Below are 21,191 nucleotides of genomic sequence, written 5' to 3'. Positions count from 1 at the left end.
ACTCTCCCCTGGCTACTGCAGCAAGAAGTACTTGAATTTCTTCTTTGTATTTCTCTCTATTTTTAAAAAGAATATTATACTTATAAATAAGAACAAAAGTTTTCTTAAAACAAGAACTCTACTTACAATACTTGGAGCTACAAGAGTTCTTCAATATTCTGTTACTATCCAATCCCTTTATTTTAGAGATGAGAAAGCCAAGTCCAGAGAAGCAGCTCGGCATCTTGCCGAAGGTCCCAGGGCAGCTTAGTGGCAAAGAAGTGATGGGAACCTAAGTTTCCTGACTCCCAGAACTTACTGTACATGGCAACCTGGTACCATGTTCTCTGCTACTTGGTATCCATTCAAGAGCTTCTAGTGTTGAGTATATCCTCTTTTCCACAACAGAGTTGTGTGCTGCCCAGCACAGGTGTTCAGCAAATGCAGGAGGGGAAAGGGAGAAGAGCTGGACGACAGATGATACACTCCCCCAGGAACCCCTTCTTAGGAGGAGACCCAACTTTGTGCCAAGTCTCTGTGGGGGGATGTCCTGACTCATTTTCAACTCCTCCCATCCACCTCTAACCAATGCCCTCTGCTTTCCTTCAGACCTTCCAACCAATCCCCAAACGGCCCAGAGCATAAACACACCCTTTGCATACGCATCCCCTACAGAATGACCACACTCGTGTTCTTACATCCAGAATGAGGGTCACAGCAGCGATTCCCAACTTTCTAAGAGTAAGTATTCAAAGGTTGAAAATTCAGGGCTCGGCCCTCCTCCCCAGGGATTAGAGCTGTATTTTTAAATAACTGTGAATTGAGAAAAATATCACAAACATTCACCGTGAACTCAGTACAGTAGTATTTTATTGAGGTTGTATTTGATGATTCTATAAATGTAGCTACATACATTGAAAGAGTCATACATGTACATGGCGGATGTTATGTACATATTCGCTTCACAAACAACACTTGAAGTGCTTATGGGTCCCCAGTCACTTGTTGGGCAACTCCTGGGTGGTGGCATCAGTTCAAAACTTCAGAGGGGGGGGTACCTAAATGCTGGGGAGGGACCTCTTCCTCTGAAAGAAAAATATGATAGGCCAACGAGGGTCCACAATCAGCTCATTTCAGATTTCTCACTCCATCTACCTTCTTGTTGGAGTTATTACTTATCACAGGCGTTGGTATCTTTAGTACCTCTTTGCGGGGGAAACAAAGGGTCTTACTTCAGTCCTCTGGTCTATTCTTGGCTTTCCCAGCAATGCTGCCTCAGGTAGAAAGCCACTTTCCGACTCATATTCCGGGCTCTTTCCCATCTCTCCCCAGGAATTATCTCTAAAGAGTAAGTGCTGACAAGTGATTGATCATTTGCATTTTAACCCTATTCAAATTTGGGTAAATGGTTTAATATGCATGCTAATATTCTATCATTATTCCAATTAAGGAAACTATTATGTTCAAGTGTTTAATCAGGAGAATTAGGGAGAACTCCAGACACCTAAAATTAACCTTTAATAGTCTTGACATTCATTTCATTTAAGTGCAATTTGCCAAGCTATAAGCAACTCCCTGCCTAAGACTTCTGCTTAAGCACGTGGGGATTCCTGATAAGACCTAAAAGCAATTCATTTCCTAACTAGATTGCTGTCTAAAAGAATAAACTAAAAGGGCTACAATTTAAATACAATCAAGTCCCCAAGCAGTCACATTCCAGAAGACTTAAACATCATCATCTTGATCCCCAGGAACAACAATGCTATTCGCTTCAGAAACAACACAACCACTTCCTCTTTCTCTGACCTTCTCAGTTTAATTACTTCCTGTGATTTCTTCTAGGGCTGAGTGTGCCTGCTTCCCAGGGCGGCTGGCTTTCCATAGGAGACTGATTTGTCTGGAAGGTGCAGAATGCCAGCTGACAGACATTACACACAAAGAGCTGGGACTTCCTATTTCTCTTTTAGCGATGGATCTCTCGGGCCGCCTGGCATGCACCAAGAACTTTTTTTAAGCCATAAGAAGAAGAAAAACTTCTTCCAGCACCTTCGCATCTAAAATCAAGCTATACCTCAAAGCTGGAGGTCCTGCCAAGAATGGGGAAGGGCAGGCCCTTGATGATATCTCTCCGCCTGGAAGCACCACCTTCTTGTCCAATGAGCTTCTTCAATAGCTTCCAAATGCCAAGTATGTGAGGTCACCTTTGAAGACACAAACCTGGCAGCCGGGAGCTCACCATCATCACAGCCACAGACAGGCTCTTGCTACTCAAAGGTCCCTGGATCTGCAGTACCAGCAGCATCAGGAAGTTTGTTAAAAATGCAGAGTCTCTGGCCTTACTGAATCAGAATCCTCATTTTAGAAGATTCCCAGGTGATTCCTATGCACATTCAAGTTTAATCCTCCTCTCAAAACAGCTAGGCTAAAAAGCAGGTCCAGGAGTATAGCGTGCTTGGTTTGCCGTCCTGCTCACACACACTCCATCAAGGGCAAGGTGGCCGGTTCTCTTTCCAAAAGAGGTCTCCGTGGAACTGCTCTTTGTATCAGTACAGAAAAGGCCACCTCAGTGGGCACTGGTCCCCTACTCCACAGAGCTGAACAGGAATGCAAGGAAGAAATGTCGTCTCATAGTTCCGAGGCATTTCCAGGATTCTAAACGAGTTCTAACTTCATTCGCTCAACGGTAATGTCAATCGAGCTGTACACGCGATAGTTTCTTTGCAAAAACTGAGGCTCTGTGAAGTCATGACACGTCATGTTGTTCTACAGACACGGGATCTGAAGTCAAAGACTGTGGGTAAAAATAACAAATCCTGCTCTGTGACCTCAGACAAGATGCTTAACCTGGCTGAATCTTTTCTTTGCCTGCAGCTGTGGACCCTTCTGGCTCTTGGGCACAGTCCATCCACGTATGAGTGCGTGAGTTTATGTATATGCAACACACAAGCGCACACACACTCCCCCTAAAAATGACTCGAAGAACTTGTTAGTGGATTCTAGGAAGGGCATGTAGCTCCTCTAATGCTCTGGAGGAAGACTTCCCTCCACCCCAAATCTGGGAATCCCAATGCTTGCAGCTCGAGGGGGGAACCCTGCAGAGGAAGAGGAAGAAGAGAGGAAACACCTCTGGCAGCCGGTCAGTCCATGATCCAGACCACACTGGCCTCACACCCCTAAGGCACATGGAAGTGTCTAGCACGCTAGAATGTAAGCTCCCCAAGGGCAGAGGGTGCTTCCGAGTCACAGCTCAGCTCCTGCCTGACAGGTAAGGTGTCTGGAACACTGGGTGCAGTAAGTGAATGGCACTCCACAGCTAGTCTCTCCCTTTCCTCCAGCCTCACCCCCACTGCTCTTTATTTTAGCCAATAAATAATTTATACATGGTTTTGCAGTTAGGATCCAAGTATGCTCTAAAGTCAAGTTCTTTAGATTCAGAGAATACTAGACTCCAAATGGACACCTGGAATCTAGCAAATCTACTCATTTTCCTTAGCATAAAAGACATCTAAGAACGGATGGTAGGGGCCTCAAAGCTGGTTTGCAGACAGCAAACTCCTCATCTGAAACCTGTTCACCCACAGATTAGTGAGAAGGCCACCATTAAGCCTTCAGGGCCAGAAAAGTAACACTGAGCCAGGGCACACCATCCTGGCACAGCAGGCTGGTTTTGGAATTTGGAGAGTGAGAAAAATCCCAGATATGATTTAAACTATTAAGCAAAGGAGAGAAATGTAATGACTATGTTAAGACTATATTCACACTTATCCAGCTTCCAAAGGTCTGTAAAAATGAGTAAAATTATTGGGATGCTGACGATTAAATTAAACCTCTGGTCCAGCATCCACTTTATTCCTTGGCTGGAAATATAAAATGCGAACACCAACACGGCACGCAAGTAGACAAAACAAGCCATAAGCCAGCTTACTCCTAAGAGAACTCTCAGCCTCACTCATTTCCACCAAGCCTATTGACTCTTGTTTTAGAGACAATTTGAACGCTATTGGTAATATGATTTCTAGACCACAGACAGGGATGGCAAGAGAGTCAACTATATGCTACTATAGATAAGTACACTGACTGTTAAGAGTCTGTAGCGGGAAGAGGCAGAGTGTGACCCCAAAGCCCACGTTTCTTCCACTACCATCATGACAATCTGCCCCTCGCAGTAGTTCTGAAAAAAACAAAAACAAACAAACAATAAAACTCAAAGTCTTTTTGGATGTGGGTACAATGTGAATTGTCATTTAATTTTTTAGATAAGGTAAAACTATTTTTCAATTAATGAACATTTATGTTAACCAATCAATAAATGTTTGCAGAAAGCCTACTATGGGCTCAGCACTCTGCCAGGCTATGTGGTATACAGGTCAATAAGCTATTATTCCCACACCGGGAAGGGCAGACGGGCCAAGCTTCTGGGTGCATTCTCAGTTAGGGTGGGATGCAAATATTACAAAACAAACAGTGCTTATCTGAAAAATCAATAAGGGAGGCAGAGCCAAAGCAATGAGAAAAAGAAATAAGAGGAATAAACAATGAAAATGAAACACAAAGATGAACTAGGAAAGACAATTTAAAAAACTTAGCCTGAGGGGCTTCTCTGGTGGCGTACTGGTTAAGAATCTGCCTGCCAATGCAAGGGACACGGGTTCGAGCCCTGGTCCGGGAAGATCCCACATGCCGCGGAGCAACTAAGCTTGTGAGCCACAAGTACTGAAGCCCGCACTCTAGAGCCCACGAGCCACAACTACTGAAGCCCGCGAGCCACAACTACTGAAGCCCACGCGCCTAGAGCCCGTGCTCCGCAACAAGAGAAGCCACCGCAATGAGAAGCCCACGCACCACAATGAAGAGTGGCCCCCGCTCGCCGCAGCTAGAGAAAGCCCGCGTGCAGCAACGAAGACCCAACGCAGCCAAAAATAATTTTTAAAAAGTTAAAAAACTTAGCCTAATTAAGTTTTAAGCGTTTATGAATGACCACAGGGGATAAATCTAAGAATGGAAACAACGAGATCTGAAAAGTCGTTATTTCAGTACAAAGAGGAGGGGCCAAAGCCCTACATTTTGAAGCTGCCCGTGTTGTTTCAATCTCTTCACTCACAACTGCTAAATGCCAGGGTGAAGTCAAAATCCATTTCTCCTTAGTGCAAGTCAACATAGAAATTTTGTTTTCAAGTAAATTTTCAACTACCCTTTGAAAGTAGCATAAATAACATAAACAGGATTTGCTATCATGTGCCCCCTGTGAACATATTGTTGACAAAAGATTACCTGAGAAATGAGTAGTTACAAAACAGTTGGTTCTTAATTTAGTCAACTCCTATGCCAGTTAATATCAAATATTTTACTAAGATCCAGGCCTGACTTCCTTTCCCTGACAGGGTACACCAAGCTGTGGTAACAATCTTCTATGCCTACTAGGGCAAGCACACAGAAAACGCATTTCACAGAGCACGGTGTGCACCAGTGCAAAACATTCCTTCGACTCCAGTGACTAAAAGCCCTAGACAATGCCTTAAAAAATCATCAGTGTTCTAGCCTTAAATACTGATCAAAAAGAAACATTTACAAGAATAGTTAATGAGTTTATCAATGTGACTGGGTCTTTGAAAAAAAAAAAATCAGCCCAATTTACTTAAGAGAAAACAAGCCAAAACCGAACACAAAAACTTCCTGCTCTGCCTCTGTTATCATCTTGTTCCGTTTCTGAGGATTTTGCTGTTAGATTGTGTATTTGTGTTCATCCCCATAATATAGGAACTCTGCCAATAGTGGAGTTCATCAGCACAGCTGTCTCCAACTTCAAGTGTGAAGACTCCATCAGAACCCTATAGCTACTGCAAATTGATAATACTGTGATTTCTGCCGAGATTCTCCTGCAGAGGCAGAAACACAGGCCCTGGCTTATTGTGTTTAAGACGTTCTACTTCCCAGTTCTCACAGCAGTGATTGGAATCAAAATGGTTTTGAGATGTCAATCACAGATCACCACCACCAGATAGTTCTGCACCCAATTGCCACAAGACATGTTTCAGGTGAACACGGAGTTTCTGAGAAGGAGGTTTATACACAACCTAAGTTAACCAAATAGGACAACTATAATTATTGCATTAGTCTGCGGGGGCAAAACAGCATTTTAAAATAATCAAATCCATTTTTTAATTTAATAGATCTTTATTAAAAGCAACCACAATGTGCCCAATGGTATTGGGACAACAGTTAGAAAACTAGGCAGTTAAGAGGTAACCCTAAATCCCAAAAGCTCATGTTCTGGGACAGAATCTAGCTGGGTGTAAGTCCAACTCTAAATGGTGATAACTGTCACACAGTGTGGGAGGAAAATGCTATAAAGAGCCCACGGTTTTGACTTAGGGAGTCGAGGTGGGGAAAGTCTAGGAGGACCTCATAAGAGGAATGACTCAGAGCTGGCTGGCGGGGGGAATGAGCAGAATTTCACTTGCTGGAGAAGGAAAGGAAGAAAGATGACTCCGGAATAAACAGCACAAGCAAGGAGACTGTTGAGCAGAATAGTATCGGTACTGATACTGATCCACTTTTTATACATGTTTTTGGTTAAAGGGACTGGAAAAAAGGTAGCATTTGTTAAGATCCCTGTGGAAATAAACCCAACAGATGGAGGTTAGTCCAGGCCCACCACCTAACAAGACATACAGCCTTGCAGTAGGCACTTTATACAATGACAAAGTCTTTATACAGTGACAATGTCCTGGCTTATAAGCTTGTTAAGGTCTTTCCAAGGTTTTTGTTTTGTTTTGCTTTCAAGATTTTCTAAGGAAGAGACCAAGATTCCAATTCTGCATAGTCAACTCTGTTTTCAACATTTAAGGATTCTATTCAGGTAGAGTAGAAACACACCCCTTTTTTTTTTAAGGCTAATGCATAGAGAACAGATCAATACTTGTAATGGGTCTAATTACCACAACTCTTATTTCAATGACTGTAGAGCGAACATTCCAGTAATAATCAACTCTGAATTCACACTCCTCCCATTATCTTAAGGTGTATCACAGAATGCTCAAGCCCAAGTCTATTTAAATTCACTTTAATTCAGTATGTGCTTCATAGCATTTTCAGGGAAGATAAGGGAAATGAAAGAAATTATGGCAATGACAGACTGTCATCAATTCAGAAGAATTAGGGACAGCGTGACTGTCAGAAACAGTGTGAGCTCTGAAGTCAGAATGACTAAGGCTGACCACCCTCTCCCCTTCTGAGACAGTACCTCATGGTGCTTTAAAAACACAGTCCTTCCTGAGCCAGGCTGCTGGGGTTACTTAACCTCTCTGGGCCTTGATTTCCGCACCTATAAATGGAGGTAATAAAACCATCTACTGCATAGAATTGTTGAGAAGACTAAATGAGTAAAGTGCTATAAAAGTTATTTGCTCTCTTCAGCTTCCTCATCAGTTAAATGGGGTAATACCTCCTTCACACGGTTATTTGAAAGTGAGCCTGTAAGAAACCTATCTCAGTGCCCAGCACAGAGCCGACACCAGACACCTGTTATTCCTAGTGTGGGCTGCAAGCTTTACACAGGCTAGCTCATTTAATTCCCACGGCAACTCCACGAAATCGGTAATATTTATTCCCATTTTACTCACTCAGATAAAAGCAAAGTGAGATACATAAGTAACTTGCCTTAGATCAGAAAGTGACCAAATGGCTAAGCCTTGAGCCATAAGAATATGTTACAAATGCATTTAAAGCGGGATCTTCAGCCCTTGGCTGAAATAACCAGTTAGAAAGACATTTTTCAGTCAGTTGAGACTGAGAGTTAAAGACAACAGGGAATTATTCTTAATTTTGTAAAGTGTGATCATGGTATTGTGGTTTCACGGGATAGTATGCTCGTCTTTTGGAAAGTAAGCTCAAGTAATTGGATATGAGAGTTCTAATGTCTAATTTCTTTGAAATGGTTCAGCAAAAATATTAGAGCCTTTTTTTTAAAAAAATGGGAAATCTTCCAACATTAGGGAAAATATGTGCGAGGGCAGAGCTACAAATCCATTCTCAGCAAGATGTGTGTTGCAGAGAAGAGTTCATGAACAAAATAGAAAGCTGAATGGTAGCCAGGTGTCTCCTGCTTGAGAAGGGTTTCTTCATTTTGTCTGCAAATTTCCAAATCATTTATAACCATGATCAAATGATTTAAGAATACAGACGGAATACATATGATTTAAAAAACATTTTCCACTCCCTGTATACAAAAGACCACTTTCAATAATGTATTGATGCTCGTTAATTTTTCAATTATTAAAAAGCAGATCTGTGGAGTTGTAAATCTTAACATGCATTTCTATCTGGAGTGGGATCAAAAAAGGATCAGGGTATTTTCTATATGGAAGCTGTTGTTTAGGACCATCAGCGAAAAGAGCATTCCTAAATTTATGAGCATGTATTTATTAGAGAACACTTTTATTTTTCTCTTTTCTTTTCTTTTTTGGCCACGCTGCACGGCTAGCAGGATCTTAGTTCCCCCACCAGAGACTGAACCCGGCCCACAGCAGTGAAAGTACAGAGTTCTAAAAACTGGACTGCCAGGGAATTCCCTAGGGAGGAGTTTTAAACTGACACGAAAAAGAACATTAGAAGACAAAACTTATTATTTTTAAAAAATTAAGCATGATTTTACCAGTTGCAAGACTGAGTTATTGTATTCTGATGCTAAATGTAACGTATTTAAACACCTGTATTGTGTAATAAAAACCTTAAATATATGTGGACTATCAGGAAAATCTATTTCACCTAAGGCACAAATATATCTCTCAAGTCTCCAGTTTGATGTCACTTCCTTGTAAGTAACACACCTTGTCTACTTCTGAAAGATTATCTGAGGGACCTCAAACATAAAACCATTAGAAAATAGGAGACTGTAATGAATATAGAGGAGCAGTAAACAAATCTAGCGAAAACCTAAGCTAACATGGCTACCATAATCAAGCAAAAATTTTAGCTGAGCTTCCAGAAAGTGGTAGCAAAAACAAAAAAAAAGCAATCACAGCTAGCTCTGTAACTCAGAGAGAAACCTTCTTCCTGGCACCAGCATTTAAAAGGAATTTTTTTCAGAGGGATCATTACATAAGAACGTTAACCAATATAATGGACAGAGTCCACAAATGGCAGTTTACAGCCTGAACAGCCCGTTTTCTTACCAGGCATTTCTTGTCTCATGACAAGGTCATTACATTAAAAGAAATCCCGAGAAGGCCACTTCTGCAGTGCGCTAAGGTGCCACAGCTTTCTGATTCTCTAACTGAAACCAGAACCTGTCCTCAAATATCCATTGTCTCAACTGGGCTTCTGACAGCAGTGGGGGCAGCCGGTTCCATGCTGAACTGCTCAGAAAGCCTGGAAGAGAGAGATTTATTTCTTGCTGGTGATTCCACATGAAATCCCTTTGCTTTGGATACCAGATGGGGTAGGATGTACAGCCGACCTGCTGCCCTGAAAAGGGAGCGGCCAGGCCAGTATCCCCAAGGGATGGAGCCAAGGAACCCAATCTAGGGCGGTGAACCAATCTCCAACAAGCCCAGAGCATGGCAACCGTCCCTCCCTGCTGCTACCGCTAACTGTGTGTTTAGAGCCAAACAAGGACCCATACAAATACCTGTTTATTAGTCAGGTCCAAAAAGGGGCAAGGCGCAGCAGCATATTCCTCCCCCTGCCCCATATTTCAGCCCTAGAAGGGCAACATTTTACGATTTCAAGATACAGTCTATGAAGGCAAAGCAAAAGGTCTAAAATAGAAAGACCAGTAGATGTGGTGGGGCAGCGGACACGCACACCAGGCGGGATCCTCTCCAGCTACGGACGCGTGTCCGGCAGACCAGGAGTTACTGCAGTCAAAGCTCCCTAGGGACCCACAGAAAGGAAATTCCCTTTCCCAAACACCAACCCTCCCAACACCCCCTCCCGCCCAGCCTGGTGACAGCAGACGCCAAAGGATAAAGGGGCATTTAAAAAAAAAAAAAAAATAGTAGATTCTTAGAGCACAGCATTCTGTCACCTGCTGCATAGCCCTCAACGCCGGCCAGCCCTGAGTCACTTCCCCTCTCTGCCCCGGGTCTCAATGCTCGCGGGGGCAAAAGACCCGGGGCCTCGGGCGGGGGCTACCCACAGCCCCCACGCCCCTGCACACACGCACGGGGCCTCCCTCCAGGCAAGTCCCGGCGGCTACAGACCCGCTCTCTGCGCCCCGGCCAAAGAGCCCCAGCCAGCGCCGCCGCTACCTTGGCTAATGGCAGCTCTGAATGAAAGGAGCCGAGGCAGGCTCCGGATTTATGAATGTGCAGGGGAGGAGGGGAGGGATATCATGTGACAATAAAGGAGACCGTCTTATTCACAAAAAAAAAAAAAAAAAGTGGCTGGCGGCGGGCACAGCCACTGAGCAGAGACGGCCGCCGCGGTGCGGTGACCGCTCGGACCCGAAGCCGACGACCTCAGGCACGGGGCCGGGCGGCCCTGATTCTATTGCATCCGCGATCGGAAACGCCTCGGGCGCGGGTGGGAGAAAGCCAAACCGGACTAGGCGACCGTGGAGCCGGAGGGAGCTGCACCCTTGGCCCGGGGCTGGAGAAAGACACGGGTCCCGCGGGAGGCTTTACACAGAGACCCTCCAGCGAAGCGCCCCGAGCATTGTTCCCCTCGGGCCCGCGGGCTGGGCACGTACACGTGTGCACGCGCACACGCACAGATAAACACACACACAGATACATACACACACGTGTCCGCAGCGCGCTGCCCCGCACGCTTCCGCCCGCCCCCGCCGCACGACCTCTGATCCGCCCAGCAAGCAGCCCAGACCCCGCGGGACGCCTGTGCTGGGCCCGCCGGCGCGTGCACACACACTCACACACGCCGCGGGACCCCTGGGCGGCTCCAGCACGCCGGCCCGCGCGGGGACCCGGGCGCACGCAGACCCCCGCGCAGCCCGCGCCCAGTCCTCCCTGTGCTCCGCCGTGTTTTTTATGAATGAAAATGTGGTATGCAAATGAGAGCGATTCAGGAAAACGACATGGCGGAGCCTCGGCCCCAGTGGGCTCCCGAAGGGACCGCGGCGCTAGCGGCGGTTGGGAGAGCCACAAAGTCACCGTGTAAAAACCCACCGACCCCGGGAAGCCGGAGCGGGGGTGTCAGGTCTTCCGCTCCCGCCGCCGAGGATCTCGGCGGGAGGAGTGTTTGTGAGTCCCCGGACAGGGAACGGGGACCGCCCCGAGGTCACCCGCGCGCCCTTGGTCCCCGCAGCGGCCACCAGCCCGCCGACCCAAGGCGCGCCCCCGCTGGCCCGCAGCAGTTTTCGCCCCCTCCTCACTTCAACAAGCAGGAAATTTTGCGTCCCAAAGCCCACAGGCCAGCGAGTCGCTGCACCCCACGCCAAGTTCACCCAACCAGAGTCCCCGCCCGCGTTCTCAGCCCCGGCCCCCACGCTGCCCCTGCGGGGCACCCTCGTCCCACCCCGCGGCCAAACTTACTCGTCCGGGTGTGTTTCTTCGGTCATTTTCCTGTTCACCTAGACGCCTGTCCCGCGGCGGGCAGCTTTGCTCCCTTCATCTTCCTGTCTGCTCACCCCCCTTCTTCACATCTCCGGAGATCGCCTGATTTGTTTGGGGGGAGCTGCTAGAGATGAAGGGGACGCCGCAGAAGGCAGAAGGCAGAAGGGGAAGCAGGGCGACCGGAGCGCGGGGTGAGGTCTGGGGGAAGGGGTGCACAGGCAAGCTTCGGGGGGGAGTGAGCGCCGCAGCGCCGAGGGGCTCGGGGGCGGGGGGCTCCGGGGGCTCGGGGGCGGGCGGAGAGGAGAGATTTGGGCAGGGGACAGCGATGGGAGAGGAGGAGAAAAACAAGAGCGCCGTGGAGCGGCAGGGACCGCTGAGAGCAGGAGGAGAGGGCGGGCCGCGGGTGGGGGCTTGGTCCGGGGTTGCCCCCGGAGAACCGGGCCAATCACGGTTCCGGGGAGCGCTCGGCGGTCGGGGGAGGTGCGCCTGGAAGGCGGTGCAGGGCGCCCGGTACGAGCCCCATCTCTTGACTCCGCCGATTTACTCCATATTGGATTCTCACCGCCGCCAACAGGAGGAGGAAGTAGGGCGGAAGCGATGACGTCTTCCCAGCGGCCAGAGGTGGTGGAGTGCAAAAAGCTTCCTACTTGCGACCGAAAAAAAAAAAAAAAAAAAAGGAGGAAAAAAAAAAACTTTGTTCCGTCTACTGAGCATGCCCGGCTTCCTTTCCCCCCCACCCCCCACCCTCCCTCCTGGCTTCCACTCCCGGAGGAGCCCCGGAGCGGAGTTACTTGCGCCGCGTCTAACTCCGGATCCTCCTTCGTTAGCGCTCCGGGTTTTAAGATGCCCGAGAGGAGGGAGGAGGCGGCAGCCTCAGACTCGCACACATCTGGCTCCCGGTTGGTTCCCTCCCTCCTTCGAAACCCCTGGATTAAAAATCGGAGGACTAGGGGGGCGGCGGGGGGAGACGAGGAGCTCAGAGGAGGGCCGGAGGGGTGCTCGCGATCAGAAGATCAACTATCCCCGACCTTGGAGCGGGAGAGTGGGGGGCGGCACAGGTGCCTTTGCCAAGATTCTGAACGTCAGAGGCTTTTCAGTTTCACGTGAATCTTATGATCTTTTTTTTCTTAGTAGGGGAATGGGCAATTTTAAGGAATCATTATTTGTACATTGAAAAAAAGAAATCCAACACAACCCAGAAACGTTTGCATTCCAGTAGAAATGAAAGACTTTCCCAGGTTAAAAGGTAAACCCAAATATGTTTTTTAAATTATTCAGTAAATCTCTCTCAAGTTGGTGGAGGATCGCCCTTGTCCCAGGCCCTTGAACGCTACAATTCCTGGCCCAGAGGTTGCCAGCTGCCTGGGCTTTGGCACAGTGAGATGGGGAGATGGAGAGCTCCTCGAGCCCTGTTCCCCCTCCACCTCCCCTTTGTTTTTAAATTATTTTTCCTGCCTTGGCCTGGGACCCTGGGCCTGGATGGGCCTGCACTTTCTAAAACAGCACTGTCTAGGCAATGGGCAGGCAACCTAAACAACTGTAACAGGATCTTTGCTTGGCTTGATGCTCTGCTGTTGCAGTCTTGAAATTCTTTATGGTGTTTGAACAAGGGGCTTCACGTTGTTACTCTGCAGTGGGTCCCACAAATTCCATAGCTATTGGATATTTCCTTCTGGGGTCTTGCTAGGGAGCAAGAGATGCAGTCTCTGCCCCTTCCTGATCTCCCAGTGCAGTACTTTTCTATCCTCCTGAATCTGCCAAGACACTACACAGAGATTTTTAACTTAATAGCAACCACTGAACAAATTAAGAGAAGATTATATGCCTCAAATGTAGTATACCTAAAGTGTACATGTATGCATTTGGACAGCCACAAGTACTCCGAAGACAGAATTTCACCTTGAGTCAAGGAAAAGCTAGTGGTTTACCCTAGGCTTCGTGTTTACGATAACCGTGATCTTGGTGGACGTGGATTGGGTTCCACCCACCCTTGATGCTGAGTGCTGCTGTGTGGTGGTGAAAAGGGCACTAAACAGGGGAGGAACACCTGGGTTCTGGTTTTCTCCTAGCAGTCCTGAGACCCTGAGTGAGGCTTTTAGCAATTCTTCAGTTTCTTTATAAAACAAAGATAACAAGGCCACGCTTGTCCTTCTGTTTTTGAGGCCGTTGAGGGTCTATGAGAAAGCACTGAACAAAGCAAGACCTCGTTGTTGTCCAAATCCCCGTAAGGCTAAGGCATCTACCCAGTTCTCACCTTTGCCCATTGTTGCTTTTCTCAACAATGTTTGAAAGAGTTCCCACTCATTCATTCCTGAACTTCCAGGAACATGGACATTTGTCCATGTCAAAATTATCCACCCAATGGGCATCTCTTCGGCGCCACCCTCCAGTTTCAGAGTACTCAAATGGCAAGGTGGCAGGCGAGGTGATTATTAATTTCTGCAGGTAGGCAAGCTGATTCTGTGTTATCACAACTCATTCATCCAGCTCCCTGCTAATAGCAGTGAATGACTGGCCCAACCCAGGGACCAGGCAGCCGGAGGAACAAAGCATTCCAAGGTCCAGGAGTAACCAGGTCCCAAATTGGTTGTCCTGCTGCCAGACTCCAGCAGGTCCTTAAGTTCTCTGAGCCTCGGGTTCGGTGTCTGTAGTGTCAGGATAACTCCCACAACATAGAGTCGTTGGGAGGATTAAATGGCTATAAAGTGAAGGCACTGCTGTGTTACGCACTCTGCAAATAAGAGATTAATGGCAACCATTTCTTCCTTCTAGCCTGTGGATTACCAAATGCTCCCCCCACCGCTCCTGGTCCTCTGTGTTCCTCTAAAGAAAACCTTGCAATTCTCTTCTGCCTTCTTCATTACCCAAAAGGGGCCTTTTGATGAAAATGTTCCTAGCAGGTCACCTCTTGTTCCCCCCCATCAATTGCTAACTGTGACTCCGGCAACTCCAAAAATAAATGGCGGTAGTGGGCGAATAACTTAAATGTTTTTTGATCTATCAGAGTGTTATCAAAGTCTACTGGATTGTTTCCAGAATAGGGGGTATCACGGATTCAGGGCTTTAATGACATTGCTGACAGAGCTAAATACCCGCATCCCGGTCTCTCCCACACAACCAGCGAAACAAGGGGCAGGGAAAGCAAACCAAAGGTGTCTCGTACAGCGTCAAAAGTAATATTGATCTGCTCACAACTTCACGCTAACCTAGCGGAGCCCCCAGCAGGACCCCCACCTACCCGCCTCTCAACCGGAGTCCGAGGCCCGGGAGCACCCCCTCCCGAATCCTCCTCGCCAGCCGCCTGGAAAGCCTGGAGCCCGGAACCGGAGCGACCCTCGGCGACCGCCGGACGGGCATGCTCAGTAGACCCGCAGGTCTCCTTTAAGTCGGAAGCCGGCCGCGGCCCCCGCCCCCTCCCGCCCCGCAAGGGCGCGGGGAGAAGCGGACATTTTCTCCTTTTCAGCAATCTGCTCTTTCTTGTCCTTCGCCCCCGCTCTGCGTCCTCCCACTTCTCGCCCGTCGGGGTCCGGTAGGGCGGGGAGTGTAGATCTCCCCGGGGTGGGCTGGTGATAATCAGTTCCCTTCTCCTCCCGGGTGTGTGGGGGCGTGGGATAGGGGGTGATTGGGGGAGGACTCCACTGTGCCCTAAGGTTTGTGCTGCCCGGCTGCGGCCCGCAGGAGCCCCCCTACCGCCGCGGCGCCCCCCGCTCCCCGCCCCGCGAGGCGGGCGCAGCTGCGTTCCGCCTGTCCTCACCTCACCCCCATTCTGCCCCTTAGGTATTTCTCAATGACCGGCGCTCGGAAGACACTTCCGACCCGGGAGGGAGCGGGTAGCATTAGCTCCCGCTTTATCAGTTCCTTCCGGCCTGCCGGGAGCCCAGCCCTGCGCTCAGTTTGGCCGCGCCCGGGTGCTTTTATTATTCTGTTTAAATAAGCAGTCGTGTGTGCCAGGGTGTGCCAAGCGACTTTGCAGCCTGGCTGCCTCCCCCCAGACCCGCCGGCCGGAATGGAAACCCAAGCTCTCTCGTAATGAAGGGGATGATGCAAACTTAGAAACTGACCCGGCACCCGGGAATGATGCCCCACCCCCACCCTTGGCGCGCGGCGCCCCAGTCCCGGCATGAATGGCTGGAGCCCGATTGCATAATCGGCGCGGTATATATAGCCGGCGGGCACGCCGCTGACGCGCTCCTGCGTCCTGTTATCGTGAATACTTCATCGCCGATGGCGTTGGCTCCCGGGTCATTTTCCCTTTCAGCTGTAAGGCTGGGATTTTAAATAGCAGAGATGAAAGGCTCTTGTCCCTGCCTCCCTCCTCCCTTGAGTTCATGTATTATGAATGAAACCTCGCTGCTTCCTGAAATCCCTACTTCAAGTAGGAGAGAGGCTCAAAGTCAAGGGTCAAGGCAGCGGTCCACCGAACCTCGTGTGTGTGTGTGCGCGCGCGCGCGCTCGCATCCGGGAGAGAGAGAGAGCAAGAGATGATTGACAGGATTGGGCAACCTTCTCGTTGAGAAAACGTAACCGCTTAGGGTTTGCCCCTGGAGTTTCAGTTTACAACTCTGCAGCCTCAATTTATGAGTAGATTATGCAAAGGGTCCTTTCGGCTGTGGCTGCTCGCTCTCCCTCAGAAGGCCTCGCCTCTGTAGAAGTGCTGTTTCATTCGGAGGAGCTGGTTCCCTTTCCCCTCCGAGGCAGCAAACATCCCCGGCTGTAAAAGCCCTGGGGACATTTGAGGTCTGGGAGAAAAGCAGTGCAACGGGTGTTTAGCCATTCTCTTGTTCTAGAACTCTTCTTAGAAGCTTCAGCTATGTCCAAAGATGAGGAAGTATAAACACTTATTCTTTCCAACTGTATTTCACAAATATGGAGTCATTTTAAAGATGACAGGATGCAGAGGTGTTTTTTACCCCTTCTCTTAAACACCAAGTTTCAACTTATTTTCTCAAAATAAAATGACTGGTTTTTCATAGATGTATTTCTGGCATGTGAAAGGCAGTGGTCTGGTCATTATTTTTCAAACTGGAGGCCCTTTCCTCCAACCTGCATTTAAAGTGCCAGGTGCTTTGTGAGGCTATGGGGATACAGTGGTCAATGAACCTCCTGCCCTCTAGGGTTTCAGTCAGGTGGGGCAACAGTCCCGTGAAGAAAGCGTTAGGACAATGGCATAACTGCTCTAAAACATGCGGTAAGCAGGAGAAAAAGCAGAGGTCAGGGAAAGGAAGGCTGCCCAGAGGAAGGGGTGTTTGAGCCAGATCTTGAAGGAAGGTGAGAGGGCGTACATAACTGACCCAAAGGCCCTAAGGTGTGACAGTGTGGGGAGCCAGGGTAACAGAGAGGCGAGGAGAAGGGCAGGTCAGGGAGGCAGCAGAGACCATGCTAAAGGAGGTTAGACTCTCTTGAAGTCTTGGAACCTTTTGCAGCAGGTTCACAGCTGAGCTATGTCCAGTCCCAGCTCTTTGCAGGGGCCCCTATAGTTATGCAAATTTAAGGTAAGTGGGCATCCATTGTTTGGGGGTTTGCAAACTGATAGCCCCTGGGTCAGATAAGGCCCCAGATAAATTTTGTTTTGCCTGCTTTTTTAAAGAAATCAAGCTAACAGTTGGAAATCAGAATATTTCACATAAAAATCAAGATTTTTAGCTCCTCCTGAAAAAACTCCAAAGATGTGGGGATGGTGAGTGCCAGATTCTTGCCTGGTAACAGTTGATTGCAGCAGAGTGGTTGCTGCCGAGTCTGTCCGGCTTCTGGCTCCTGTAGGCATTTGAGTTTTTGACCTCAGACATAAAAGAATCCTTTATGACTGGATCATGGTCCCACTCTGAGACCCCAGGTAGACAGAGCTTGGCACTAGGTACACAGCATTTTAAATGAGGAGCCTCTGGTCTCCTGGGAGGAAAGACACCAATCTTCGATCTCCTACCCCAAGACTCTATTATAAATTAGGCCAAACAGGGTGGTTTAGAATGGGCTTAGTCATAGCCCAGTGGCAGGGAAGCAATGAGGCCTCTAAAATAACAACGCTTATCCCCAGCTCAGGCTCTATTTCTGGGGAACTCAACCTAAGATCTCTGCCAACAGGGCAGGTGAGGTTCAAGTGATCCACTGGAAAACTCCCCAAATGGGATCATGTTTGTACCCTAAATTTATGCAGCGGCTTATATAAGTTACATACCCATTTTAAGCAGGGAATGCTAGACTCAGACTTACATTATTAATAGATTACTCCAGGCATGGAGGATGGTTTGCAGGAAGCAAAGCAAAGACTGGTTAGGGAGAAATTTTCTTCTTCCACAACAGAAATAACAATGCATGACAAAGCACAGTGGCATTGGCCATGGAGAGGGAAAACTAATTCCAAAGACACAGATGGGATGGAAATGACTTGGCTTTATGAGCTATTAGATATGGAGACTAATGGAGAGGTCTGGGATAACTTCCAAGTTTTTGACTTGGGAAATTGGATGGATCTTAGTGCCTCTGACATGATCGGGGTAACAGGAGGAGGGCTTGATCACGAATAGACAGTTGCTACCACTCAACTCTGAGACCCACAAAATAGGTCAGAGATTGAGGGATACAGGGAGGCCAGAACATAGGAAAGCAGAACCTAGAGATGGAGATGGAGGGACAGTTCCCTGAGGACATCAGTTGAGCAACTGGATTCTACCTTGCCTGAAGCTTGAGGATGATCTGGCCTTTTTAGATCAAGTTGGGCTTCTGTCACTTATAGCCAAAAAAATTCTAACTACCAAAATAGAAAGCCATATTTAGGATAGTGAAAAAGATTGAGAGGAACTAAGGAATGGAACATAAGGGAATTTTAGAATGTATGTTTGCTGTTTGCAATTTAACATAGGGACATCTGGGGTCAGTGCCAGGGAATTTCATAGAGATTCTGATTTAATAGAACAAATTTCTCCCAGGAAGTTAGTCAACATTTTATGAGTTGTACCAACCTCTCTTTTTGGCCTTAGCATCCCATTGTCACCACCTTATTTCACATCTCCAGCTCCCTTCTCACTCTTAATATCATGCCTCATTTTTACTACCTTTATTCCCCAGCCTCTTTCTTCTGTAAAGCTGATAACTGAGAAAGGATGCTTAATAATATAAGAATATGAACTTTTAGAATTGGAAGAAAATTAAAGATCATATGTTTGTGGCAACCAAACGTTTTACCCAAGCTTTTTGGAATGAGTAAAAGGAAAAGAGGAAAACAAAACTCAGTAAGATATGGTCCCTGTATCAGTTAGCTTTTGCTGTATAACAAACACCACAAGGGACTTCCCTGGCGGTCCGGTGGTAAAGACTCGGTGCTTCAACTGCAGGGGGCTCAGGTCTGATCCTTGGTCAAGGAACTAAGATCCCACATGCTGTGTGGCCAAAAACCAAACAAACAAAAGAAAACACAAAATTGTGTGGCTTAAAACAATAAACATTTTATTATCTCTCATGAGTGTGCGGCCTTTAGACCAGGTGACTGTTCTGGCCTTGGGCAGCTCAGCTGGGGCTAGATGATCTAGGATGGTCTCTTATGTATCTGGTGATTGGCAGGCTGACTGGTCTGGCCTGAGCTGGACTAGCTCATCTCTGCTCCATGTGATCTGTTATCTTCCAGTAGACCTGCCCAGATTAGATCACATGGCAGTGGTGGCAGGGTTCCCAGATCAGCAAGAGGGCAAACCCCAAAGTACATGCATTTTTCAAGCCTCTGCTTGCATCACATTTGTTTATACTATCTCATTAGCCAGAGAACTCACATAGCCAACCCAGAGTCAAAAGTCAAGAAGCAGGGAATTAGACTTTCCTTCTTGACCAGAAGCGGAGCAGAGTCACATGGCAGGGGATGTGCATACAAGGATGGGAGGAATTTGTAGCCATTTTTATAGTCTACTTCAAATTTCACAGTTAGGGAAGGATATTTGTAATAATATACATTGATCACATATATAAGTGCTATGTATTTATTTATACAAATATATGATAAATATATTAGAAAATATACTCTAAGCATATACGTATGTCATATATTTTAATATAAGTATTCTATATTTATAGGTATACTATTTAAGTATAGGAGTACTATTGATAGAATTAACTTCTGCCTTTACAGTCACTGACTTACGGCCAAAGTAACTAAAACTGCTTAATGTTGAATAGATTTGTTCGTGCTATAAAACTCTTCTCAATAATTTAGTGAATGAAGAAAGAGACATTTCAAACTTATTATGCTTTCCCTTCTTTCTTAGCATGAAAATCCTGTCTCTGGTGTGCCTTACTTCTTAAAATAGGTATATTCCTAAAGAGATCTAGGCAATTGAAATATTTGTTAAAAAAAACAAAGCACAGGGCTTCCCCGGTGGCGCAGTGGTTGAGGGTCTGCCTGCCGATGCAGGGGACGCGGGTTCGTGCCCCAGTCCGGGAAGATCCCACATGCCGCGGAGCGGCTGGGCCCGTGAGCCATGGCCACTGAGCCTGAAAAAAACAAAGCACATATAAAAAACACTAGGAAAACTTAACTATTTAAGATTGCTATAGACTGAATAATTTGGAAAAGCAAATAATCATCCCTTAATTTGCTCATTGTATTAACTCAGATTTTATATATCATTTTGGAATTAAAGCAAGGCTTACTTGTGTACTTTTTTGATGGTAGCAGAGGTGGTACTTTTGATGGGGGAAATGATGGTGGAGATGTTGAGTGGTAGTGGTGAAGGTAATAGCAATGATGGGGTGGAAGTGATGGTGTGGTGATAGTGGTGGAGGTGATTATGGGGATTACGGAAATGATGGTGGTGGAAAGATCTGAAATAGAAACTTTCAGTTTGCTGCAAGAGTTTCCCTGTGGTCCTCTCACCAGATCCCAGATATACAGACAGCTGGGCAAAGGCATTGAAGAAAGGACCAGAAAAACAGTAAGTCAGAGAAGAGAAGAAGATAAAATGTCGGATGAGACGCCCAGTAGGCCAGGCAATTTCCCATGATGCCAGGAGAGGCAACCAAGTACTCTTCTTCCAGGCCTCAGTTGGGTATCACTTGCTTTGCTCCAGGGAGGCTTCTCTCCCCTCCCCTTAGTTGGGCTAGGGGCGCCTCCCACGTGTACCCTCTTCTTCTACCCTAACGCTCTTTACACCTTTTGTAATTTGATATCTGCCTATCTATATTCCCTCCCAAGCTCACTGAGAGCAGAGACCACGTCTTTGTCTCTCTTACTGAATAGAGAGTCACTCTGACACATAGTGGGTGCCCTGTAATACTTACTGAGTAAATGAATGACAAGTCACCATGGTTTGCCTTCTTTCTTTCCCTCTAAAAGTGCCTTTTGCTCCATGGCATCAGAGAAAGTGCCCTTCTGATGACTTCTTGTGTGTTGCTGGCCCAGCCTTCTGATTTCAGATATGGGCTGGGAAGGTCCCCGGTTGAACAGTAATATAAAATCATGGAGTACTAGTGTTCAAAGGACATTAAAGGACCACCTGTTTTAAGATGAGGAAACTGGGGACCAGATGAGCCAAGTGACTCCGTTAAGATGACACAGATAGTCAGGGTCACATCCAGAACCGTACCTCAGGAACTCAAAGTCCAAATTCCATAACTAACGAGCCTTTGTTGGAATAATACCAGATGCACCCTTGGGGCTTATTTCTAGTTACGGTGATAGGACGCACTGTTGCTTATCGATGTTGAAGCTCGTTC

At 47.3% G+C, this 21,191-nt stretch overlaps 1 protein-coding gene across 1 annotated transcript in view; it reads right to left on the bottom strand.

Annotated features, from left to right (window-relative positions):
* SPRED2 (sprouty related EVH1 domain containing 2) overlaps window positions 1–14,849 on the bottom strand; it is a 124,005-nt gene extending 109,156 nt beyond the window's left edge. The window contains exons 1-2 of the mRNA XM_030877401.3: window positions 14,731–14,849; window positions 11,472–12,135 (exon numbers count right to left, since the gene is read on the bottom strand). Of these exons, the coding sequence (XP_030733261.1) occupies window positions 11,472–11,497 (26 nt within the window). The 5' untranslated portion in view covers window positions 11,498–12,135; window positions 14,731–14,849. The remainder of the gene's footprint in view (window positions 1–11,471; window positions 12,136–14,730) is intronic.
* Between the last annotated feature and the right edge of the window lie 6,342 nt (window positions 14,850–21,191).

Source organism: Globicephala melas, chromosome 12 (genome assembly GCF_963455315.2).
Source record: "Globicephala melas chromosome 12, mGloMel1.2, whole genome shotgun sequence".
Taxonomy (NCBI): Eukaryota; Metazoa; Chordata; class Mammalia; order Artiodactyla; family Delphinidae; genus Globicephala; species Globicephala melas.
Note: the sequence above shows the minus strand (reverse complement) of the source record. Positions and strands in the feature narration are given on the sequence as shown.